The sequence below is a fragment of the Tribolium castaneum genome, chromosome 7 (genome assembly GCF_031307605.1).
Source record: "Tribolium castaneum strain GA2 chromosome 7, icTriCast1.1, whole genome shotgun sequence".
Lineage (NCBI taxonomy): Eukaryota > Metazoa > Arthropoda > Insecta > Coleoptera > Tenebrionidae > Tribolium > Tribolium castaneum.
In genome coordinates, this window is record NC_087400.1 from 17,393,071 (window position 1) to 17,420,447 (window position 27,377).

A 27,377-nucleotide genomic window follows, 5' to 3' on the forward strand; every position below is an offset into this window, starting at 1 on the left:
AGCTTTTATTAAAAAAACTAATGCATACCAAAATATTTAAAATAGTGCTTTATATAGGAAATTCTCTGTTCTTTTTGATTCTGAAATCAGATTTGGAATTAAATTTTTGTTTTTCGTGTAGAAAACCGGAAGTGAAGTTTTAGATCCGAATTTTAGTAATTTGAACCATTTTTTTAAATTTATTTTTATTTCAAAAAATAGCTTATATTATCTAGATTTTACAATATAAGTCACAAAATGGGATCTCTATTCCATTAGGAGATAGAGTACTTAATGTTCGTGATCGCCCGGTTTACGCAAGAAATTAGGCGTTTTTGAGTACATTAAGTACTACATCTTCTAAACGAATAGAGATCCCATTTTGCGACTTATAGTGTAAACTATATTTACTTTAAGCTATTTCTTGAAATAAAAATAATTTAAAAAAAAATGGTCCAAGTTACTAAAATTCGGATTTGAACTTCACTTCCGGTTTTCAATACAAAAAAATTTCAAATTTCAAATTTGATTTTAGAGTTAAAACGAATAGTGAATTTTGTATATAAAGCCCCATTTTAAATATTTTGTTATATATTGTTTAATTAGAATAACAGTTTACATAAACGTTAAGTTAATAACTTTTTAAATAAGTCGCTCACAAAAAAATCATTACGTATTTACGTTTACACCATTTAAGAAAACAATTGTAACGGAATTTCAGGTTGTCGCATTTTTTTGACTTGTCCGCTTCACGTGAAATGCCCCAACTGCGAATTTTTTTTACTTTCCGGTTCTGGTAGAGGTTTTTCTGCAGTTTTCCTCTACCCTACGTGAATGCGGGGACTTTGTCCAAAGTCGGCTGCAGACGCAAAAACTTTCTCTTCACACAATTTTCCACAACTTCAAGTGCACTCTAACCTCGCAATCAAGCAATTTCAACTTCATCTCAATTTCAACTCGATCTTCGCTCTTTTACTCACTCCCCCTCACCCAACATTTAGCTCAACAACAACAGTAACAACAATTACATCATTAAGTCTAAAGAGGCACGACGCCTAGAACACCTTGAACATCTGGCCCAACTGTGTATACATTTTGAATTGTATTGTATCGAATCACAGCATTCATGCTGTGTATGTTTCCCAAATAAACATTTTTTCATTCATTTTTTCATTTCATACTAGTGGCATTAACATTAGTGAACACTAAAAAAATAATAAATTATTATTGCAATTATTGCATCTTATTTAAGATGCACCTTCTAAAAGTTGCAAAATTCCATACTCTGGTGTTAAAGTTCCTGAGTGACTCCAAACATAACTCAGACACGAATTGATATTGAAGCTAATAGTTTAAATAAATTTTTGGTACGACAACCATTTCGATATCTTTAACACAGCAAGTTATTGCAAATTAAATTCACTGCGATATGCGCTTGAAGTGGCATTTCTCAGTTTTCTTTTCCCAGAACCAAAACTTGAGTATTAACGTTAAAAACTACATTCCCTGAGCAATCTTTTGCAAAAAAAGAAGATTTCCAATTTTGGCGATGCAACGCTCGAGAGGTTGTGCATAATGGTTAGTGGGTATTAATGCGTCGGTGCGCAGCTCGTTTTGGAACGGGCCCGTCCTGGTCAAGGAATTTCCCAACAATTTATTGTCATGTGTGTGACTGGTGGACAGGGGGCAATAATCAAGAACGGGAGTTTTTTTGTATAGGTTGAAATTTACGTACTAAACTAACACTAATGTGATGTAAGGACTTACTTACACTCTAGTTATTTCCCAGCCCCTCATGGCCCCGACCAAATGTCACTTTTCACTTTACTTTTTCAACTGATCATAATCGAATGAATCCACGTTTCTCTACGGTGACCCCGCAGTTTGAACCACCGGAAGGCTGACTTAGCTATTGCTCATAGGGATTTACAAATTCCGATATCAGCAATAGTTTGCAAGTTCGCTAGGGTGTTCGACCTAAGAGGAAGCTAAACCCGTTGGTGACAATATGCGTATAGTGGTAAGCCATAACCCAAGTGTCAGAGTTTTCAGAATGCATCTACAGCTTCTGACCTGACCTTACGACCGACGACCGACGGCTCCTCCTCCTGCGATGTTTTGGCATTATATTATCTGGTCACCCATCCAAAAAACGACCGGGTCAGTGCTGCGTAACATCATAGATTAACTATAATCCATGTAATCGGCTAACCTCTGCAATTAACTTTATTTTATTAATTTTATTGATAATACAATTAATACATATTAATAATACAATGAAGAATTAAAGATAAAAATTGACTTAAAACGTAGGCGCTTTTTACACTCCGCACTACAAAAATTATCGCAACACATGTAGTTTTCTTAAACGATTTTAGAATAAATAATATTATTTTTTTATGAACGGCAACAAAAGTAAAAAATTAAAACGCAACAAATGTTCGCAAAAAAATAACAATTAACAACAAAAACTTATTTGTAACCCTAACTAATATCGCCTATTACCACTTCAAGCCTGAATAACAGTCTCTAATCTTTTTGGCATCCTTGCTATGAGGTTCGTAACATAATTTTGAAACAAATTTTCCCACTCTTGCATAAGGGCATTCTCCAATTATGCTAGAGACCGCAAGGCATTTTGTTGCCCTAGCAATCCTCGTTGAAGGTGGTCCCACACATACTCGATAGGATTCAAGTCAAGACTTTTCGCAGGCCACAGCAGTGTGTTTAAATTCACCTCTTCCATGTATTGTTGAACAATTCCAGCAACGTGAGGTCTTGCATTATCTTGCATAAACAAAAAATTATCCCCGACAAAGGGGCCATATGGTACTACAAGAGGTTCCAGTATGTCCTCACTATATCGGGTTGTTAATCAAGCACCACGTAGAGACACTAACTCTGTGTGTCCTCCAACAGAGATTCCTCCCCAAACCATAACTGAACCTCCACCGAAAGAAACTTGTGGGCGAAAGTTACACTGCGAATAGCGTTCCCCAGAGCGTCTGTGTACACTGGTACTTGTCTATCAGAAGTATTCAAACAAAAACGAGATTGATTCGAAAACATTACATTGCACCAACCATTTAAATCCCAATGAGCATATTCTCGAGCAAACTGTAATCTAGCAACTCGATGTTCTCTGTTAAAACCCGTGTCTTCAAATCAACTTCTCGTAGACGGTTACGAACTGTTTGTGTAGAAACATGTACATTTCTAGCTGTAATAAACAGTACGTTTTTACGTACGTTGGTGGGTTAATAAAAATGCTTGAAGGAAGTATTCATATTTTGGAAAAATGATATGAGGGCAAATGATTATGGCAAATTCACCTACAAAATATTTCTAAGCCATTCCCTAACACCCTGTATTTTAAAATATACAGTACATATTCTTAAATAAAATGCAACAATTATTGTTATAAAATATAAAAAGTGATGTACCTACCAGTGCCGAAATTAGGTATAGGCGCCTAGGGGCGCTAAATTAGCTATAGTTTTGTTTTCCAAATTCCAATTAAACAAAAATTTGTGCAACCTTATAAACAATGATTTTGCAAAAGCATTTGTTTTGGAAAACTCATTTTGTAAAGTTATATCTTGTTAACGTATGTGAGTTTCTTTGTTTAGATGTTAATAAATTTCAGTTCTGACAATTCTTCAATAAGAGATTAAGTACTTTTTGCTGGTTAAGCTACTTGTATACTACAAGAATTAGTTCAGTTTGCATTTCATCGGCAAAATGGCTCTCGGTCTTTTGAGTCGTGTCACTGAGTCTTTAGTGGTTGTGTTAAATTTGATTTCAAGTGAACTAGAAAAATTAGATTAAAAATGTCAGAGACCAAATAAAAAAACCGCCATTAGGGCCGTTTTCCAAAAAAAATCGAGAATTAGAGTGAGCAAGCGGTGCTAGGTTTTTACAAGATTTTGTTCAAGCCGAATCTAATTATTACTGGATGAACCTAGTAAGATAATTTATATTAAAAAAACTATAAAGATGAGTTTTATTTTTGCTTCTGTACCAGTAGCAAGTGCATCTTGCAAACACATTTTTCGAAATTGAAACTGATGATTAAAAATTAAAATAAGATCGTAAATGGCATGAGGACGTCAGTCAGGTTTAAGCATTACAAACAAAAGTTAAATCAAAATTATGATGAAAACTAATGAATGAGTTTGCCAATGAGAAAGCAAGATAGGTTTCTTTAAAAATTTCAATATTTGAAGTGAATTTATCGGATTCCTACATTTTTATTATTGAACTACTCTTATTTTTTTCTATTATTTATGTCTTTATATTCAGCTATATGAACATTGCACATAAACTGTACTTCAAATTGAAAATTAAATGTGTACCTATTGTTTAAATAATTTTAAATATGCTCTTAATAAATTAAAACCTGGACCATTTTCTTTTTTTCAGGTTTTCATAGTCTATAATTTTTTAGTTTTTATATCTTTCTAAGAGATGTCTCTAACAGAAATTATAATAGTATAGCAATCTAGTATTGCGAAAATTATGCTTAAGGGCGCCAAACTAAAAAGTCGCCTATAGTCAATTAATACCTAGTTTCGGCAGTGGTACCTACGTGACAAGAGATGTATTGCATAACAAGCGAGAATGCGGCTTTCGGCGAAAGTAGGAAACACTAGCTGTTTATCAATTTCAAACTTACGTTTTGTCAGTAACCGCTATGTTTGTTTTCTCAATACAAAATATAAAAAGTGTTATCAATGATAAGAAAGATACGTTTTTCTTTAATGTTACAGTGCATAAATCGTTATTGATAATGCAATTTTTAAACGTGTTCTCAATTTATGTTTTTATAACATTACCAATAACATGTGTTGTAGGGGACACTCCTCCTCAATTAATTTATGAATTTATTGAAATAACAAAGAACCTAACAAATGTTTTCAGAATCGTCAACGATAATAATCATATGACACAGGATAAAAAACAGGAACATGTCTTCACAACATTAGACATTGTTAACATTAGGGTAAGAGAACTGAACCGATCCTTGTACAAAGATGGTATGTTTTTCAAGTACATAGAGTACATAAACTATATTTGAAGTTTATACATTTAAGAACAAAGTTTGAATGTCATTGCAACACTTGCAAGGGGTTTACCTGTTGTCGAGATAAATACCATTGACAGCCATTTTGGTGAAATGGAGAATTTTGTCAGACAGTATAAAGAACTATCGAGTTCGATTTTACTTGATAATGCCAACAAAATAATTTTACCAAATGCAAACTCATCGGTTATATATTTGAAACGAAGAATTTACAATCAGATAATAAATCCAGATTTCTTAGATCCATTTCTGAAAAGATTGAAGGTAAATTATTTAGAATAAATTACATTAACTAAAAAACTTCGACAGATGGATTGGGATTTCTGTAATATATTGCAATCTCCACAACAGATATTTTACAATTTTGTTAATGTTATTCTATTAATACATTGCAAATCATATGTTCTTCAACAGACCGCTTATAATATTATAAACCTCTATAAACCAGGTAATTGAAAGTAAACTCTAACAAAATGTTAATGTAATATATTTTCAGAGGATGTTGCTAAGAAGATTCATCAAAGTCGAGCTGATTTTATCAGAGACATCAATAATGTAATAAGAATGATAATAAATAATAATGCTAAAGCAATATCAAAAGAGTTATGGAGATGTAATCCCGATAAGCATATTAAAGGTATGTATATCTGAAAATGTGCATATTACTATTAAATCTAAGAAAACGATTATAACAAAATCCTTTGAGAGTCCTTTTTTTACAACATACACGAACATACGCGGTATGTTGAGAATGATGACATCACAGTATGTGTACAAAGCACTAAATTTGAAATTTAGGGATTTTGTCGTTGTGGTTGGTTGGTCATTTTGAGCATTTGAAAATCCCCCTCCTCTTGCCAAAGAAATTTTTCTAACGAATCCAAACATAACTTTTTAACTTTTTCCAAAACCGAACGAAAATGAGATGTGAATTAATTCTACATTGTTATGTGAAATGTTTCAGTAAGCAATTTTTTTTACCGTTCACTCACTTATTATAGTACAGGATCCGAATTAGGGTTGTCCTGAACCCATCTTCTTACCGGGTGAAACTTATTAAATTAAATTTTTTTGTTAATAAATAAAGTCGATGCAGTTTTGTGAGTTTTTGGACACTTTACTTATTTTATTGCTTACTTATTACTTTTTTCATTATTATCTTTATCTGTAAGTGAAAAATTACCACAAAATTAGTGGAGATACATTTCGAACGAACGTACAGCCAGGTGTGAAAAATTAATTTTTTTTATTTAATTAAAAATCGCGATTTTCTTAGGTATGCGCAAGGTAGCCTCACCTGGTATAATATCCAAAGGAATGTGTCGCGAATGGGTTGCCTAAAAATATGTTCAATACTATGAGTAAGGGGGCTAAAAAGAGTTAAATTTTTGCCATTTTCCACAGTGATTTCCAGTCGTTTTTGGTAACATTTTTGAAATTGATTTACAGGATACATTTTTCTACTTGGGCTTCAGGGGAGAAAGTTTTTTAAAATGCGGCAACTGCTTTATTTAACTCAGAAAATAATTTCGAAAACTGAAAAAAAATCTGAAAAAAAATTATTTCCCAAACAAATGAGCCGTCTAAATGCAAAATTAACTCTTTGCCAAGACTTTACAAGATTTTACAAGAATTTAGTCTTTAGTACAGAAAAACTATACAAAATTTTCGAGTGCAAAATTCACTGTTCGGTTTGACATTTAATGACGTTGAGTGCTTTAAGATGTCTATTAAAGCATCAAAATGGCGGCAAATTACAAAAACACAATTATGCAACTTTAACCTGCACCTATTGATTTTTTTTAATTGTTTTAATTTATTTCTATACGGATCAGAGGTTAGGATCGGTTATCAGTGTTATCAAACGCTGTTTCTTTCCACATACCGCTAAACAAGAACAAAATTATGTATAGTAGCCTCCACGGTATCTAAACTATCATAAATTTTAAGATGAATACCAGAAATCCTGTTAACAATAAGAATATTGGGGTGGTTAGCCTTGAGTTTTGAATTTTAAGACAGTTTAAATGCCTTAATTTTTAAGGGTAATTCGGGTGCTCAACCTATTATTTACAAAAGTTCAAATATCGTGAAGGGTACTATACTAGAGGTTGAGGATTGTATCTTTGTGTTCTAAACCGGAACATATTATGACTTCAACGTTACAAATCGAAAATCCCTTAATTATCGTTCAGTTTCTTGTTCTGTTTCATTACTATATATTATTATATTATTATATTATTATATATTATATTATATCATGTGTAAGATGACCTACGGAGCAATTGAAGCACTTGAGTATTAACTTTTGTGACTTATGACTTCGAAATGGGCAATATGAAGAACTATGCTCAACTTCTGAACGATGTTCTTATCTCTTTCTTTTCCAACATCGTTCTCAACAATCTCTACAAGGCCTCAAAATCTGAATGCTTGGAGAATTACTTAAAAAAAAAAACGAGTTTTTACGACTCCCAAGTAAGATTGTACTCAATTAATTGACCATACCGAAAGCTTTAGTATACAATCATAAGCTTGACTTAAATGAAATCTGACAGAGCACCACCTCCGTCAACACTCTGCTTTGTTGTTTCAACATCGCTCTCAACGAATCCTCAAGATGTCGAATTCTCTCTTACATCTCTGCCTTCATTTTCGCTTTCTCTTTCGTCTGTCGGCTCATTTTCATCTTTTCTATGAAATCAACACCTTGTGATCTCATTCTCTCAAACTAATCTAAAGAATGACATGTTCGTGGCGAAAGTTCGTTTCTTCAGCCCTAGATATTTTTCGGCCAAGGTTCGTTCCTTCAACCCTCAAGTTTGTTCATTCCCTTGTACCGATTTTAAAAACAACATAATTCTCGACGAAGGTTCGTTCCTTCGACCTTAAACATTGTACACAGCGTTTGTTCACTTGTACTCATCGGAAAAAAATCAATTAACTCGTGGTGAAGTCGTCCCCTCGACCTTAAACTGGTGCAAAGGGTTCGTTCCCTTATACTCATGTCAATTACTTGTGTTGAAGATTTATTTCTTCAACGCGAGTTCAACCTAGATCCTTGTACATAGGGTTCATTCCCTTGTACTAATCAAAATATCTACTCATCCGTTATGTTAGTTCCTTTTTGATCTAGTTATCCATGACAGTTACGTTAACCGTATGTCCATTAGGGAAATAAGATTCCAACATAATTTTTACATACATTTCACTACTGAGATAACTCTCATGGATAAATAGATTAAAATTTTAAAAAAATCGCTTGGTCCAATTAATAGTGTGTTCAGCGAAATAAACTTACCATATAATACAAAAGATCCATTTACAAAAATTAAACCAACCTGTTTAGGTTCAGCTGTACTTTAAACAAAATTTGTAGGCAAAACTTACTTGGAAATTACTAACTTTCTTCACGGCTACATAATAAACAAAAAAAATTTGAACCCCTACCAAAGATGTGAAAACGAATGTGACTCTTTTAAAATGACAACAACTCAAAATTGTGTTTATGAAAAAGAATGGTGTAAAGAAGAAATTCCTTGTTCGAAAATCATTAGTTGTACATCTCTTCATTCAACAATGCATGTCTGTACTGCAGTAAGTATAAGACCTCTTCTGGGTATAACAACTGTCTCTTTTAAGAATCTCCCTAAAGATAACAGAAGATATCATCACATAAAACTAAGTAACGGAACATTTTTTGGACCAAAGCGACAATGCACTGGCAATATAAAAATTCACACGTACAGTTATCGGAATTCTTATTGTCCTTATTGTTTTTGTTTGTGTGAGGAAGGACAGGTATCATATTCGGAAAGATATGTTAATCTGCGTATTACTAAGGCTAATATAAGTGATAACAGGTAAAACTTCATATTTTATAACGTTTTACACAGGTCGACTACACCGGCACACACAAAAACCGGCGCACCAACTCTATGGTGTGTGATGTATTTGATTGATCGGGCCATTTTACCCACAGGCTGTTTCCCAAAACTTTACGAGGCATGTGCCTAATGTATGCACCCAAATATATAAAAGTTACAAGACACTAGAACTATATAGAAAAAAATGACAGTTAATTAAATGAATGAATATGATTCTAATTTATCTTAATCACTAACTACTCAAAAGTGTCGTAATTTTTTAAAGGGGCGAAAAAATTAGAAAAGACTATGTAATTTTATTTAGTTTTTCAAAATTTGTAATCGTGTTCGTATAGGCATAATTAGGTATTCTTGGTGGCATTTTACAGTCGCAGGCCTCGTAAAATTACGTAAAACACGGTGTATATGTATTTTGATGTGCTTAATTCAAATCCGAGGTCCGTTTGGCCCTTTGGATTCAGCGCACCAAAATATATACAACCTGTCCCAGAACTTGTGCCTCACCCTTCCTGGTGCATATAGTTCAACTGCAGAAAAGTTCTAACTCTATCCGTTTCATAAGTAAAAACTTATTCCTTAGATATAGGAGCAATAAATAATGACATACGAGTACGCCTTTGGTGCTTTCAACGTTATTTATAACCCCTATCGATTTTGTTTTGAATCATATATACATACTGTATTTCAACAAACGCTAAATTATATTTTAGAGTTGTCACCGGCTTAAGATTTATTAAACACAATCAAATTGTACACTTGCACATACAAGAAGGTAAACTTCTTGAAAAAGGATATGTAGATCCAAAAACTGTTCAATGGGTTCCCCCCGATAACTATAAAATCGATGATAGAAATATTTATGAAGAGGAAGATTATCATACACTTTCTTGGGAAGAACGGAGTCTAGAGCTAACCGAAATTGTGGCCGAAGAAGGATCAGTTGTAATAGGTGTTAGGTTCAAAAAAACTTTGGGTGGTGTAAAATTAGAAGTTCTAACAACGACATTTGATTTTGACACTGGAAAATTAGAAGACAATACAACTTGGAACATTTTCAAAAACACCATTACACCTAATCTGTAGAGTACTAGATTGGATTTTAATTTCCGAAAAAATTTTAAAATTGTAGGATCAACCAAGAAATCAAATTAGACTCACCTGACATTCCTATTCATAAAAATTTGGCTTCCATCGATTTTTCAGAAAATACGTATATTAATTTTACAAATACTGACTACGATAAAGACGCCGGTCAGACGACAGTACCATTTTTTGACGCTCAGCCTGTTTATAGTACTGCTCCAACTCCGTTATCTGGCATCGGTCTCTTCCATAAAGGACGAAAAGGATCTGGAGGTTTTATAACACCAAAAATTCTAACTTACGATTTAACTAAACATATACATGTAAGTTATGCTTTTTTTACATTCTTGACATAAGTACACAGTTAATTAAAATAATGCTATATTATAACACGTGTTCAAAAATTGTTTTGGTCAAATCACCTATGTGTGGCAATCACTAAAAACGTATGTCTCGGTTAACACTTCGACCATATATCATATAGACTGGGCAAGGTGAGATTTGTTTTGAAGCCAACATGTGCAGGTGGGGCAAGGGGAAATGAGGCTTGGTACGCGAATTTGACCCTTAGGTACGTACCCCTTCTCTGATTAGTTCATTCAAAATATTTCCAAGTGTTTCGTTAATATTCGTCAAACTTCGTGCTTCACGATTGTGATTAAAGAGAAAAATTGTGAATTTTGGGCTTAAATTTACTTGTGAATGGGTAAAATTTGATTCTTGCGTCGAAACTAGAAATATACAAGAGAAAGTATCACAAGGGCTTATTCATCGGTAATGTCATCCGTAAGTAAAAAACTACTCGTGTTACTCGTGTTAACCTAAATATGGAAACGCACCAGTGGTGTCGTAACGTATTCTGATTTTCCGCTTTGATACTGAATATTTTTGAACATTATAACCAGTGTGAGGAAATTTTATGGGGTGGCCATGAGGCCACAACCGATCAGCCCCTCTCGCCCTACATTTTGGCTTCAAACAACCTGCCTGCAAACTCGCTTTACGGTGAGTCTATACGATATTATATGGTCAAAGGGTTAACATTACAAAACAATGACAGATGATAGCTGTCAGTGCTGTCAGTGTCAGGCCAAAAATTCACACGTTCAACTGAGCTTGCAGAGTAAATTCTTGAACGTCTGCATACAACTATCATTGCAATGTGATTTTTATAAAAAACTCCTAAATGCAAAAATAAGACAACATTTAAACAGTTGACAACAAACCATATAGTCCGGGACATTTCTATATGAGATACGTCATAGCGCATACCTTGACGCGAGACTATATAGAGCACAAAAACTAGATAAGAGCTCAAATTTAGGGAACTTGGTTGTTTGATGTGTTTGACAAATGACAAATGTAAACAATAATAAAAATTTAAATATTTCTTTATTGTAGTAAAATACAGCAAAATGTACCAACTAGAACACTTACAAACAAATGGAGAAACTTTCAAATGCTTTGAAGTACCGTTGCTGGATTACTGTTGAGGTTATGTTTGACCTTGGTATGACTGTCAGGTTTAAAGTTGAAATTTGCATTAAAAAGGCCATAAAAGCCTCGAAGTGCCTTTTAGGTTGGTCATCGTCATGTTCCAATTGCATGCCCCCTCTCTGCCACATCAGTAAAATTTGCCACAAAAGTTTTAAAAAACGACTTTAAAAACAAAAAGGCCCTATTTTCATTAACAATGAGTCATATCTCGCTGCATGCGGCACGACATAGGCCTCATAGACCAATCTCATTGTGAATGGTTTTCGCTGAGATCACTTTGAGAGGGTTTCACTGAGACCGACGTTGACGGAAGGCTGAAACCTGCCTCGCGACAAGTCTGCACCAACATTCGAAAACGCTGTCAATGGCTTAAAATGATAAACTGTGTCAGTTTTTTTGTGTCTTTTGGGATTAGTCTTTGAGTACTGTCGCGCCGCATGTAGTGAAGCAGATCTCATTGAGAATGGGTTCTTTAAGAAACAGTTTCAATGTACACCACAAGACATACACTGAGACGGCCTCATGCCTCATATCATGGCTTGTAATTGACAGCGTTTTATAGAATGATTTGGAATCATAATGCAGAGATTGTTGCGAGACAGGCAGGCAGGTCTCAAGCCTACTGCAGAAGTCGCTCTCAGTGAGTCCATGTCTTAGAGATGCATGACCAATTTAGACCATTTACAGTGAGATTGGTGTCCGAGACCTATATCATGCAGGAAGCCAAACTTCATCGTGAATGGACCATTTTCAATGGGGGTGTGCTTTTTGAATAAATTTGAAATGGCCTTTTTGAAAAAAGCAGTTGTCTCTCTTTTATTCATCTATTCAACACGTTTGTATTCGATGCACTTACACCAATTTCATTATCACTGTCTTGATTATCAGGCAAGGGCAAAGTGGAATTGGGGCCAACCCAGAAATAAAAACACTTTAATTTCCTTTATTAGTAGGCTATATTTTTTATACAAGACGACTACTCTCAGATAGAGACGTACAAAAATGTAAACAAGAGTAAAAGTTGGTTTTCCGCAATATTCCACACTATTCTTTCACACGTCCACAGTAAAATCAGAAAACGCTTCTTGTTATAAAGCCCTAATTATGTTTTTCGACGATGACTGAGACTTTGTGACGTATTTGTTAAACGTAAGTTTTCAAATACCCCATGCCAGTGCAAAGGAGTTATATTAACAATTTTATGGGATTATTTTTAACCTTACACCCATTCTGCTTGAAACAAGAGTGGCTACCAGGAAATAACAACGAAAAAAGCGGACCCAAAAGGCTTCAGCTGCAAATTATAAACACTATCTGTGATTTTTGAAATAAATTTTTTAATAATTAATAAAAAACATGACAATATTAAGCTTTTCAATTTCGTTTGGTTTGAATTTTATATGAAAATAGAAAGGTTAACCCTCTACACCAGAAAAGACAAAAAACATAAAGAAAGTATCTGTAAATGTCGTGAACTTACTTTGAAGTAAACAGTGGGCTCCATCTATAACTCATAATTACTTGAACCGCAATTCCCATCATCAAAATGTGCAAAACTGCGATAAGTGAGGTTATGCAGTCATGCACTTTGTTTTCCAGTTTTTCACACAAAATATATCACAAATTGCACAAATCGTACAACCAGCGATAGTCAGTACTGTCAGTACATCACAGCAGCTTTCTCCAGCACAATCACTGACTGCAATTCTGTGTTGTGCCATTCCCGTCTCATCATATAATCTAAGTAGTTGTTTCTACCTTCAAAAATACTTGCGTAATTATGTTATTATCCCGTTAGTACACACTTTTAAAGCAGCCACTGGTTATATAAATTAAAATTATAACATTTCCTTTGTTATTGTGTTATTGTTTACATCAGTCAGCTGTTTACTGTCATTTTCTAATGCTACCAATTTAAAAAATGTCCTTGTTATTAAAGCTCAAGGACCATAGAATGAGAGAGAGAACATTTTTTGTTCACATAGACGCTGAATACACGTATAAATGTCAGAAAATTCAAATTTTTTATGTTCAAATAGAAATGTCCCGGACTGTATGAACTTATCACGCAACCTGTTCATGCTAGAAAGAGAAAACCACAGTAAACCACGACCAGAACAATTATTATGTTCACTTGTTATTATAAGGGCCGGTTTACAGAAAGCGAAATTAAGATTTAATTCGGAATTAAACTAGTTCGAATTAAGTTGCCATTTAAATTGCATTGAAAATTGTCAAGTTAATCGCGATTAAAATTTAATTGCAATTAAAATGTTCTGTAAACCGGCTCTCAGTGATGGAAATGCATCATTATATGCAAAAAGAATTTTGATCCACGAGTGCGCTTGCGCACGAGTGAGAGACTTATCACGATCTTTATAGTGGCATTTCGATCACGTGTGATATACGACGTTTTATCTTACAGGTGCATTGTAAAAAAAATCCAAGGAATTCAAGTAAATATTCGCCTGTAACATTAAGATGGTTCTATGTATCAGTTTTCGTAGAGACCTGTGTTGCTATAGTTATGAAATAAACAGTCTCATTGATTTCCTCAATTTTCTCTAGATCTACTCACTTGAGTAGGACTGACATCTTTATCTCACTTGAGAGAAATCAAATTTCTCTCACCGAAAACAATGGTATAATGTACCTAAAAACAGCACTTGTAAGATAAATAAAGTTTCATGGTTTTATTTAATGTGTATTTAATGTAGGCACTTTAATTTTACAGGCCATATATTCGGAGACTCGTGTATTGTTTGATAAACCAATAACAAGTATGGCTTTATTTTAACTTAAAACTTATTCTCAATCTTCCATTTGCAGAATTTCGAATTCATACCCCGCCACTTATGACTACTAGTTTTGTAGACAATCCAACGAGTAATTTCAGTATAATAGCAGACAATGTGACCAAAAAAACTGTAAGTAACAGTAGCTATTACCTACACCAAAAACGATATTACAAAATCAGTGGCGGCTCGCCAGAGGAAGTAAGTGAAGTGAAGTGGCACTTCACCTAAAGTCTGTACCTATACACAGGAATATTTAATAAATTCTAATAAACTAAATTAACAGTAAAAAGTACATTAAACACATAACACGTCCAATTTTTTTCCAAATTAAAATATACAATCTAAATTCTAACTTCGTCCTAAAGTCGAGTTCCTTTACTGGGAGACTCCGTCTCGTTCGTTTTGGACGGGCTATGAAAAATGCATGTTTATTTTGCTTCGTTGCCATGACACCGCTGACACCGCCGACTTGACTATAATAAGCGTATATTTGGATACAGGTGAAAAAGTACCGTGCTCGACTTCACCCAGTTTTAGTGTTCGCGTTGAACGTCTAAAATAAACTAAACTAAATTTTAATTTCTAAAATGAAAAAATGAATAAAATGAATCCTATAAATGACATTGAGACTTATTCTGTACGTAAAACAAAAACTAAAAAAGAGCTGTACCTGTTGTTGTTACCACAATAATCAACACAAAAATAGCCCTTGAATAAAGTTATAGAATAGGTCTTAGTGTGTTCAGTTTTTTTTGTTTTGTTTTAATAACTACTGCCACTAAAAAATATGCGATATGATTCGGTAAATGAAATCTTTACCTATTCTTTAGGGTTAAATTAAGGTACTGGATGCTGTCATGGACAGAGGTACTGCCATCATATGATTTTGACAATGACAGCGGTTTTTGACCGTGAAAAAGTGCCAAAAAAGTGTAAAAATTTGTAAGATTTAGTGTCAGTGTCACATGTTGTGACAATTTATTGACTTTTTATTGAATTTATTTTCAAGGTCAAAAAGCCGCTGTCGTCAAAATCATATTATGGCAGTACTTCTATTCATGACAGCATCCAGTACCTTAGGTTAAATTAAACGTTAGAACCATAATAACTTTACAAAAAAAAATGTAAAATTTTTAGCTCTTCACCTAGTTTTGAACCTACGAGCCGCCACTGTATAAAGTTACTTCATTTAAAACTAGCTGGATTCTCCGGGCTTCGCATGCATATTACAACTAATTAAAGAATGCAGGTTTTCACGGCCGTTGTCAATAAGGTTATTTTCGTTGTTTGTTCGCTGACGTTTTGGTAGGCATACTGCTACCTTCTTCGGTGCTTTGTAGTCACATCCAAAAAACGAAGCTGATTATTATTTCCATCCTAAATTCTCTGGATAAATCTTAATATGTTCAGGTGGTTCAAGAACTAATGCAATGCATCTTCTATATTAGTTTTTATTAATTGCGTTTTTGATCATTAATTAGTTAAATGGAATAATAAAACGTTTCATTAAGAAGGCGGTGCGAGGGCAAAATTTGTGACAATACTTAAAAATATGTGTTTTAATGTACTGCTTTTATTTTTTAGGATTTAAAAGCAAGGAATACAACGACTGATTCTTTGTTAGATACAACGATAACTAGTATGGCTTTAAGAAAAGAAATATTATTTTAACAACATTTTAAATTTGTAGAATTTCAAACTTCTACCAAGTCACCTGGGACTTCCAATTTTGTAAATAACCAAGAAACGATAACCACAAATAATGTTCTCAATTCAAGCATCACAATAACCACTACTATAACAGTCCGCCCGGACAAAAATAGTGAAGAAGATATTTCTCAGACAATTACAATGATTTTTATTCTTGTTCCACAGTTGCTGCTTATTATTTTTGCTATAGTTATTTTTAAAAAGCAACTGAAGAAAATGTGTTTCAAAACTGATACGGACAGAAGACCAGAAACTATACCACTACAAAATGTTGTAATTGAGAGCCACAATTTAAGTAACATTAAAAAAGAAAACTTTATAGAATATTTGAATTGCAAATTAGAAAAAAACGAATTAGAAGATGATTTTCTGGTAAGAATATATAAAATTATTTACCAATTATATGCAATAAATGTTTAATACTTAGAAATTGCCGACTGTTACGGACAAAACAACGTGGGAAGCATTAAGAAATATAAATAATAATAAAAACCGACATTGTAAACGAAATAACCTTCCATGTAATATACAAAGTGTTAAGGTTACATGATTATTTTTTTAAATGCGTTTTAGATGATTATAATAGAGTTGTTCTTAAAAAGCTGGACGGAGTGGGAACAGGCGATTACATAAACGCTAGTTATATTAATGTAGGTATATTTAAGAATAAGTTGTTAATTTTTAAATAAAAGACATTTTAGGGAGTTGATCGCTCCAAGGCATACATCGCTAGTCAAGGGCCAAAATATTACACGCTACGAGATTTTTGGAGGATGATTTGGCAAGAAAAAGTAGAAGTAATAGTAATGGCGACAAATTTCATGAATCACGACGGAAATAAAGTTCGAATTATTAGTTGGTTGGTATTAAATAGATAAAACATTGTTTTCTCTTTTTAGAGACTATGTGCCGAATATCTACCTCCAAAAGTAGACTCAATTTTTGAATGTGGCCGCATCATAGTGGAATTAATTAATGAAGAAAACTATGAATATTATGTCAAAAGAAAGTTAAAAGTTCGTTATTTGAAATTCCAACGAGAAATCTGCCATATTCACATAAAATGGCAATCTGATAGTCAACTTTTTTATTCAAATGATTTAATGCCAGTTGTCAAAGAAATAAGTCAAGTATACGAAAAAACTTTGCATCCAGTTTTAATACATTCTGGGTAGGTAACAATCTAATAAGAAATTGTTTCTTTACGAAAAGCATCTAATGTTTTCAGGTATGGTACAACTAGAACGGGTGTTTTAATCCTGTGCGATATGGCACTAAAAATGCTTAAAAGTTGCAACACTGTTAATATTTACGACTTGGCTAAGAAATTGGCAGAACAAAGATGCAGTCTTATAAATTCGTCGGTATAGAAAATTAATTGTTTGTGTACTGACGCTTAAAAATACATTTTAGCAACAATATATATTCGTTCATTTATTGATATCAGAATATATAACGGAAGAAGATTATCCATTAACAGATAATGCATCTGAAATTCTTCAAGAAGAAGAGGCTAAAAATCTTTTGAAATACATTGAAAAATTATGTTACCATGACAAAATTGTTCGATCTTGGATGTCTGAAGCTACAGAAACCAATATTCCTACAATTATGGGTAATTATAAGCTGTTTCAAAACTATGTAAACGCCAACGTCTTTCTCTCAAAATTGGTTGTTATAAATTATTCAAAAAATTTAAAACTAATAGTTATAGTTTCAATGAGAGATCTAATCATTAATAACTATTTTACGTTTTTATCAACCTTATTAAAAGAAATAATTCTAGTATGATAAACATCTGAAAATTTGTATACGACCATAATTTCTTAGATCCTGCTCAATGAAAATATTTTTAACATGGTAACTTCCGCTTATACCGAAAGCCTCTATCAACTTTCTTATTTTAAATAGAAAGCTAAATTATTTAATGCGGTTTTAGATTACTAGTTATTTTAAGATAGTTTTTGTGAGCTTTCTCTATATCTAAATTCTGCCGTTTACGACATATTTAGGGTTTTTAATTTTTTTGAATTTGCACCTTCCAGTTCGAAAATCGACAACTTTGTCATTTTTAAAAATTTGGAAGCCTAGATCTTTCCTTTGGTGTTTTCAAGTTTCTAAAAAAGAATAACAAACCCCAAATGTTTGAAGTTAAGTTTTCAAAACTTTAAGCATCCATAACTCGATTTTTTTAAATGAAATGCCACAAATACCTCCAACAAATTCAAATGCGCTGTTGCAATTCTATTATGAACTGAAATGGTATATGCGTATTCGATAAATGGACTGCCATTGCTTTACTGCGAACTCACAGGACTCACAAGAAAAGTATTATTCTGCATTTGCATTTTTTTTCTTTTTATCACGCTATGAAGAACTAGGGAAACCTAAAAATGGCCAATGAGGGAACACGTTTAATTATCAATCTTTTTGATGTATCTAGTGTCTATTTGTAAAAAAAGAAAAACTGTCACATTTGACAATAACTTTCAATTAACATTCAGTGGCGTACAATTAAACAATAATTTCAAGTACTACCTAACAAAATTAGCGGATACACAACGACAAGGAATGTGGCGATCTTGAAATCTTGCTTCGTAGAAACGAACTGCAGCTCTAGCTTGTTGAAAATGTAAATTTTTCTATGTTCACAACACTAAGGTCTAAAATAAACCCAACAAACGAACACCACTGATTTCAATTAATCAAACTTGTCACATTGACAGTAGCTATACATCACTCGGATGCCTGATTTCCCGAACTGATACAGCCAAATCGAACCCTCAATGAAATAGATTTTACTGATGATGCAGATAGATGGCGCTAATGTTTCAGGGGAAAAAAAGAATCCTATTGACGAATTTAAAAATTCAGATTATTAAGGAAAAACGTGGTACCGATGCGCAGGTGACAAGTAAAAATTTCACAAACGTCAGCAAATTTATTTATAACGTTAATTTTTTAAAGTTTTATTAAACACAACTTGTGATGTTCAAGGTGTTGTGGTGGGTTAGACTATCGCCTACTATCGGTTAGGAACAACATGAACTCCAAAAACGTAATAATGAGCTTCTTAATTTATTGAACAAAAAGCTTTAAAAGGGTAGGTGCGTTTTTCCCGAAAGTGAGTTTTCTGAGACCAAACCGCAAGTGAGTCACACTGAGAGGAGATTCCAGAAGTTGCAAACATAAGGTGCGAATTTGGAAAAGTTGGTATAAGACCCTGTTCTGGCTGATTATAAGTGCATCATTGATTCGGTGATTAGTGTTGTAAATTTAATGGATTGTAATAAATATCTTTAATATTAAATGTGATTAGATCGTCTAATTTTGGGTAAAATACTTCCATCTGTGCTGCCTGTGCATCCACCTTTTCAAATGCAATTAGAAAATTTTTATAATAATTGTATCTGAAAAGGTTTCTAACATCATTTTGACGAGAGCAAAAATTTAAAAAATACGAAGTATTCAGTAATATTTGAATTTTCCGCCATTTTTAGTGCATGATGATGCGGCCAGATAGCGTCAGCTAGGAATTCATTGCCAACCATTCTGTTCGGATTCTATAATAGTGTTATTCTAGGTTTCAGCCACAATCCTTGCCTCAGGTCTGATTGGGTAAATTTGAAAAACTAATGTTCGAACAAATAGCAAGATGGGGAAAATTTAACATTAGCTTCTGAATCCTCGTGATTACCTTTACCACTTCTTAAGTGATGGCAGTCCAGATACCGAACACGCTGTATCTGCTTTCATTTCCTGTGCCAAGTCGTGCGGATACAATTTAAAACCAGTATAGTCTCTTTAGGTGTGTGGTATAGCCTTAAACTATATATCGTATAGACTCGCCATGCAGCGAGTTTGTGGACAGGTTGTTTGAAAACAACATCTTTAGGCGAGAGGAGTGAGAGGCAAGAGGAAGCTTGCTCCTTGTTCAATGGCAGCTCAAAGTCAATATTCAGTATCAAAGCGGAAAATCAGAATACGTTACGACGCCACTGGTGTGTTTCCATATTCAGATTAACGCGTGTATTTTCTTACTTACGGATGACACTACCGATAAATAAGCCCTTGTCGATACTTTCTCCTGTATATTTCGACGCAAGAACCAAATTTTACCTATTCACAGGTAAATTTAAGACCAAAATTCACAATTTTTCCCTTTAATCACAATCGTGAAGCACGAAGTTTGACGAATATTAACGAAACACTTGGAAATATTTTGAATGAACCAATCAGAGAAGGGGTACCTAAGGGTCAAATTCGCGTACCATCCATCATTTCTCCTTGCCCCACTTGCACATGTTGGTTTCGCAACAAATCTCAATTTGCCCAGTCTATAGGGTCGAAGTATATAGCCCATCACCATAATACCGAGAATATTTTGAACTCCCCTCGTACATATTGAAATCATTTAAACAAAATTTGAACTTACACACTTTTTATATTATACCTTCTATTTGTAAATTCATTCAGATTCACATTCTATCCTAAAGTTTTCATACTTGTACTTGATTCACTTTACGAACGTATTGCAGATTCAGTAACCGTGTTCTTAATCACTAACTAAAAAGGTTTATAGGTGCAGGCCTCGTAAAATTATGTGAAACACCTGTATGTCGAAAAAATCCTTGAGATCATATTTACTTATAGCTGTTTTTCCTTTTAAAATTCATTGTAGTACAAATAACTAACCTGTTACCATGACATATAAAAGTTTATACCAAGAGCACGCAATTTGCACCATAATGGACCTTGAACAAGAAAAAATAGGTTATAAAATTTAGAAACAAGAACAAAATCTGAAGAATTAAAAAGTTCAAAAACATGATTTGAATGACTTTAACATAGACATCAAGGAGTTTTAATTGACTTAATATTTTAAGCTGATGGTTATGGAAAACATGACAAGTATATGATTACACAACTAAGAAGACATATTAAAAACAAATCAGCTGCGTTCTGGATGTTAGTTGCTCATAAGTCTGTAGATTGTATTGTATCCTTAAACAACGAGACAATGCAAGTAAGTATTTTACAACTAAGACTAAGTAAAATAAGTACAGGATGAAGCATTTCGAAAGTTGCTATATGCAAATTAACAATACTACTTCAAATTAATTTCTGATGTAAAATTCCAGTTTCGGAGATCTTAACGCAGACATTAAACATGCTTCACACTGTATGTATAATGTTTATGGTAGCGCTCAGCTCCATTTGCGTGTGCGTCATCTGACATTTCTGTCACTATGTTTACATAGCAGGGTCATAGCGGTGACAAACTATCAAATATTTTCTGAGGTTACGAAGTGTTTAAATTATGAGTTGTTACAAAAAATACAGATTCACAAAACAAGAACTGATAAACACAGAATCAAAAACCTAACGAAACGCAAATCACAAAACACAATAAACGAACGGAAAATACTTGCGATTAACACTTTCGACAACCATGCGACAACGACTATAATTTACTGTCAATGTCAGGTTGACAAATTCGTGACACTTGACGGTTTTCTCGAAGTGCACATGTAAATTAATGTTCAAGGATACCACCCTTAGATACCCCTTAGTTGTTTAAATTTGCATTGTTTTTGATAATTTTTTTTACAGCTTTGTGTTGGTAATGTAAAAATGAAATTAATGACGCACACGCAAATCGAGCTGACCGCCACTATACAAACGTTATTTTTCTTTTTCTTGCTACACTATGATATTTTCGTACGCAACTTTTACATGTTAATAGTTATTACTGTGTTTGACCAAAACTTTTCTTATGTTTATACCATACGTTGGAATCTTTTTCTCTTAGCAACGTGTTATTTTTGCCAATACAAGATCGAGTAAGAAGCTAATATAATATAATGTAACAAAGTTTATAAATTATAACGTTTGTGATGCGTAAACTCACGATTTACAGTATACGTACGGTAACTATAATGATGTAGTATCCCATATGCAATGTACAACGTTTTACCTACGCCTGTAATAACGTGATGAGAAGGTAAGCATGGAAAGTCTTCGCGCACAGAGTTTGCTACAATAGGTATTTGTTGAAACGAACATTAAATACTTTTCTTATTTGCGCTTATGTTTATGCTTGCCAAAGTATCAACTGTCAATCAAGTTAAAAAAAATAAATTAGCGATTTATTTTTACGTTTTCGATATTTCCAACATCCAAAGTGGAAAAATGCCCACTTGTAAACCAAATTTTATTATTATAAAATTAAATTATTTTTACAATGATCGAAAAGTTAATTACTTTTTGCATATTTTCGCACAAATGCGCGAAATCAAAGTTCGCGCACAAGTGCAAGAAATCTACGTTTGCGGTTAACTGTTGCATTCGCGAAATGTCATTTTGACGGTAGTGAGTCCAAAAAAATGATTCCTTTTGCCATTCTCTGCCTACCTCCAAATTTTTACTAAACTATTTCCTAACACTCTGTACCGTTGCAGTCGTATCCTTGCAGAAGTGTTTATGAAGACGTTATTATTAACGTAGAATGTATCAAAGTTACAGAAACTTGTGCTTTTGTTTTAAGAACGATGTCTTTGCTAATTTATCATAAAAAAACAAAAACGGTAAGTAATATCTGCAAAGTAATATAATAAATTTTGCTGGGAAATTATTTCCAGATTCAACACAAATCAGAGATTGTACTATACGAACTTAAAGATGCGAAGCAATCACCATCTTTTGCAAACAAGATTCTAACATTAATTTGTGAAGTTAAGAAATATAGTAAATGTGTTGTTTCTTACAGGTAAGACAGCTCTTAATAGAATTAAGTGCTCTAAGATGTACATTTAGTCAGCCAAATCTTACAAGCTGCAATTTTTTAAATGAGTGTACAAACTAGAGAATATTAGGTATTACATTCGATTTTTCATAATATGTAGCATTTTATTTTTATAGGTTGCTGCTCTTGTATAATTATGTGAAACACCCTGTACTTATTACTGAAACGAGTAGACGCAAGGGTAGTTCAAATAATTATTATTATCATCCGTGATTTATCGCTTGTCAATTATTTGTGTTGAATCATCTCATTTTTTTATATATTAACGGAAATCGAAAATGATTGTTTTATATCATTTGATTCTGTTCAGAACTTCCTGTGATGCAAAATAAGCGAGATAATGGCTTCGAAAGGAAGAAATCGTCACGTTACAACCGCCTTTAATCACAGAATACTCTTATCACGACTTTTTGCAATCACCAAAACATGAATGATTGTTAAACATTTTTCGCACTCTTTCTTTACTTCATTTTGTCTTTAATTTTGTTAATTTTGCGAAAACATCTGAGAAATTTTGCCAACTTGTAATAAACTCTGCCGGTGTCAAAATGTATTTAATCTTAAAATTGAAGCAAATGCTCTGAGAGACGGATATAAGGTCATAATTCCCACATTAAAGGCATTGACAACTTAAAAGCAAATCTGTTTTAAATGGCAGAACTAAAACACTTATTACAGCAGTGAAAACCTTTCTCTGTATCTGCTTTCTAATTCAAATTATTTCGATTTAAAATTGAAATTATGACGTCATAACCGCCTTTCGAACATTTGGTTCAGTTAATTAACAATTAACAGAGTTTTTGATAAGTGAGAGAGTCCAAAGGTATACACACAATTAACAGAGTTTTTGATAAGTGAGAGAGTCCAAAGGTATCAGGATTCTGTGAAAACAGGTAAAATACCCCATGACCAATGCATGTACAATTAAATCGAAACAAATTGAATTAGAAAGCCGATACAGAGAAACGGTTTTCACTACTGTAATGAGCGTTTTCAGTAATATCATTTAAGACAAAGTTGTTTCTTAAGATGCCAATGCCTTCAAGGCATCCCAAACAGTTATAGCCAAGTCAAATCCTTATCGGAAAGAAATACTGTTAAAGGATTTAAAATTTCAGGATACTAAGGGAAAATAAATTAAAAGATCAAAAACGTCACCAAAGTTTGAGTTTATTTATAACAATATTTTTTCCCAAGCTATTTTAAATACATGTAATGTGGTAGTGGTTCAAGGTGCTGTGTTTGGGTTAGACACTGAACAAGGCAATTTTTTTTGATGGTGTTAAAGCTCTTAAGTGTGTCCTCGTTTTTTAAAGACTACATTAATAATTGATAAAAAAATTTTTGTAATTGGTTTATTTGCGTATGGGTCAGGAACAATAATATATCTGAACTACTCTTGTCCTCGTACATATTACTTTCTTTATTTTTTGTATGGAGTTGAGACATTTTTTGTAAATAAAATTTTAAGTGCCAATACATGACATCTATCAAACGTGAATTGTAATCACTGTCAATTGTTACCCTGTATTAACTGTACAGGATATTCGAAGTTTTCTAGCCGAGGCAAAAATAAATATTTCTAGTCGAGTCAAAAAATTAATTAATAATCTAAATGATTAAATTAAATTATTAAATTAATTAGCAAATTACATTTGTTGCTTTGATATTGTTCAAAAATTTTAAGGTATTTTGGTAATTTTTTACCAATTCCATTTTAGAAATTATTCTTCTAACAAATAAAGAAAGTTTACCTTAAAGGAAATACATGAATAAAGTAATATTTTAAAAATTTTGAACAATATCAAATTATCGAATGGTAGCGTAATTAATTCCCCATCGTTTAGATTAGACTATTTATTTATTATTTTATTCGACTAAACATTTATATTTTTACCTCGGCCATAAAAATTGGAACACTCTATATATAAGTCTTATTATTAATTGTGTTTTTTTCATGATGTTTTTTTAAATATCCAGCGATGGTGTTACAATGTGTGGGCTATTTCTAGTATTAGCGTATATTACAGACAAGTACAAGTCAGAATGCAAAATTGATGTTGTTAATGCCATACGTGTTGCAAGAAGAACTGGTACTAAATTTTTTAATACTAAGGTAAATATTTTGTATTAGAATTAGTTTACATAATTACTAATACTTTCTTTGTAACAGAAACAATTACAATTTTTATATTCATGTATTTCTGAATATTTAGAAAATTTTGGCGAATATACACTTATTGATGAGTGTAGTCCTGATATTAAGTCACAAGAAACTTAAAAAAGGTTGATGTAATGATGTTTAACAAGTATTTTTATAACGATTTTTGGCGTAAGTCATGTTATAAAATAGAGTGTTGTTGTATGTATTTTTTATAGATAGGACTAATCAAGGCTTCCAGGTCGAAACCGGTTTCCTAAAATAAAAAACATGGGGACTGGGAGCGATTTTTTGTTTACTGAAATCTAAAATGGACTGGGTTAGAAAAGGGAATTAGTTAACGTTAATTACTTAATTTAGGTTAAAAGAATAAAACGGTGGATAAAAATGGGACGACAAATTTTTGAAACCTGAAAATTCAATAAAGCTCTCTTTATATCCTATGTGACTTTCTATAAATTGCAAAACCTCAATATGACAAAGTTTAATCACAATTAAACATTAAAATCATCCCATTTTTTTTTAAACTTTAAACCGAACACATTTAGCAATATCCTGGTCAGCGATATTGCCAATTGCAAGTTGTGGTCAACGGCTTCTGGCGGGATTACAAATTTCCGTTCCAAATTCCGATGTGGAAACATTATGGACAAAAAAAGCAATTAATTGGACTTTGCAGTCGTTGAGTTTCGAAGCAACGACTGTCAAAGTGCTGAGTAGCTGACCAAAATCCACATTCATTTCAATATTTTGTATATCAAAAATGCAATGTAATTAGTTTGTACAGATAGGTTAATTGTAAAATAAAATTAGTTTAGCACAAACCGTTGCTCTACTCACTTCGCCTCTACCTCAATCGTGACGTGTAGTCCCAAAAAGCACAGATTTAAGTCCAAAGCTGTTCATGGTCCTTCGATACAAAAGTGAACCAGTCACTTAAAAATTCCGGCGAAAGATTTTACCAGAATATTTTCGCCCTCGTGCCACCAGTCGCACAATCCAATAAAAAAAGTCCAGTGAAAGATTAACTCCGAATCTGTTCACCTTCGTGCCAACAGTCGCACAACGTAAAACCAGTGTTGTGAGGTGTTCGTTCCAGTGAACAGTGTTCCGCGAATTACCCCAACCTAAGATGTCAGTTTACCAAGCCAGGATTTGAAAAGTGAGGTTGCTCTTCGCTGACAAATCCTGTCCTTAGTATTTCAGTGGAAACCTACCCTACTCTTGTCAGTTTCTAAGCCAGGATTTAGAGAGTGAGGCTGCTCTCAGCTGACAGAGTCCTTTTTACCGATCCTAGTGAAAAGTGAGTGGTACAAGTGTTAAAAGTGACGATCGACGCGTATCAACATAGCTGCTATCGAAGAAGCGAACAAACTCGCCCAGTATCAAGAGGAAATCGGGCTCAATATCATCCAAATCCTTGAAACAAACATGAAGAAATATTCGCCGTCCAGAAAAACTAAGGACCACGTAATCGAGCATTAAAATTCTTTAAAGGAGTTAATGAAAAAAAGCGGAAAAAAATCATCAACAATTACAATCGTTAAAGGTAACACACATGTATTTTACGGCAGACTACTTTACTCAAATCAAGAAAAAATATGATGGAGTCATAAAATACCTTAGCGAATGCACAAAAGCAAAAAAGCCAGAAGTAATTCCGAAATATAAAGAGGAATCCGAACAAGCCGTACGCCTGCGGAAACAAAATATGAAGCTCAGCAACTTAAATCAGGCAATTGAGCAAGCACTTGCTGAGATCGATAAAAGACAACCAAAAAGTAGGTATGAGTACCTGCTCAAGAAAATAACGGCGCTGTGGGATCCGATTCAAGACCTACACGAAGAGTTACTTCACAAATAACGTCGTCTGGGAGGCAGAAGTGAAATTCAAAAGCATAATTTTTCAATTAGAAGAAAAAATTCAAGAGGTCTCTCCAGTGATGTCTAAACCTAACATCAAACTTCCACAAATTCAGTTACCAATATTCAAGGGAGGGTATGAAAATTGGACGACTTTTCACGACTTTTTTTGTAAAGTAATTCATGAAAATACTTCTATATCGGAATTCACGGACTTTCACGGAATTCACGGACACACGTGAAAGATGAAGCCGCCAGGCTAATCCAGCATCTCCAGATAACCACCGGTAATTACTAAGCAGTTTGAGACTTGTTAACAAAAAGATACCAGAATAGCCGATTGATGATAACAAAATTGGTAGATCAAATTTTAGAGGTACCCCAAATTCATCATGAGTCGTCACAACGTCTCAATTAAGGCAATTAATAACCTAGGCATCGACACCGAACCATGGGCACCGATCATCAGCAGAATCATCAGCCGAAAATCAGACAAACAAGTTGTACGAGC

The 27,377-nt window shown here is 33.3% G+C and overlaps 1 protein-coding gene and 2 long non-coding RNA genes across 3 annotated transcripts; 2 read left to right on the forward strand and 1 right to left on the reverse strand.

Moving 5' to 3' along the window:
- The first annotated feature begins 4,702 nt into the window (after nt 1-4,702).
- On the forward strand, nt 4,703-25,444 carry LOC103313020 (uncharacterized). Its single transcript, XM_015984270.2, has 24 exons — nt 4,703-5,015; nt 5,073-5,326; nt 5,372-5,510; nt 5,559-5,699; nt 8,442-8,659; nt 8,705-8,925; nt 9,660-10,028; nt 10,079-10,355; nt 14,264-14,309; nt 14,359-14,456; nt 15,912-15,966; nt 16,018-16,409; nt 16,465-16,558; nt 16,611-16,687; nt 16,739-16,879; nt 16,937-17,208; nt 17,266-17,401; nt 17,451-17,652; nt 20,924-21,063; nt 22,499-22,624; nt 22,679-22,806; nt 24,823-24,958; nt 25,016-25,174; nt 25,222-25,444. The coding sequence occupies exons 1-23, from the start codon at nt 4,769-4,771 to the stop codon at nt 25,121-25,123; spliced, it is 4,017 nt and encodes a 1,338-aa protein (XP_015839756.1). The 5' UTR covers nt 4,703-4,768; the 3' UTR covers nt 25,124-25,174; nt 25,222-25,444.
- LOC135266660 (uncharacterized) lies at nt 11,050-12,894 on the forward strand. Its single transcript, XR_010334784.1, has 2 exons — nt 11,050-12,169; nt 12,217-12,894. It is a non-coding gene; the product is annotated as an uncharacterized LOC135266660 (long non-coding RNA).
- On the reverse strand, nt 11,408-14,027 carry LOC135266659 (uncharacterized). Its single transcript, XR_010334783.1, has 2 exons — nt 13,010-14,027; nt 11,408-12,823 (listed from the first exon to the last, which is right to left on the reverse strand). It is a non-coding gene; the product is annotated as an uncharacterized LOC135266659 (long non-coding RNA).
- Nucleotides 25,445-27,377: the final 1,933 nt, after the last annotated feature.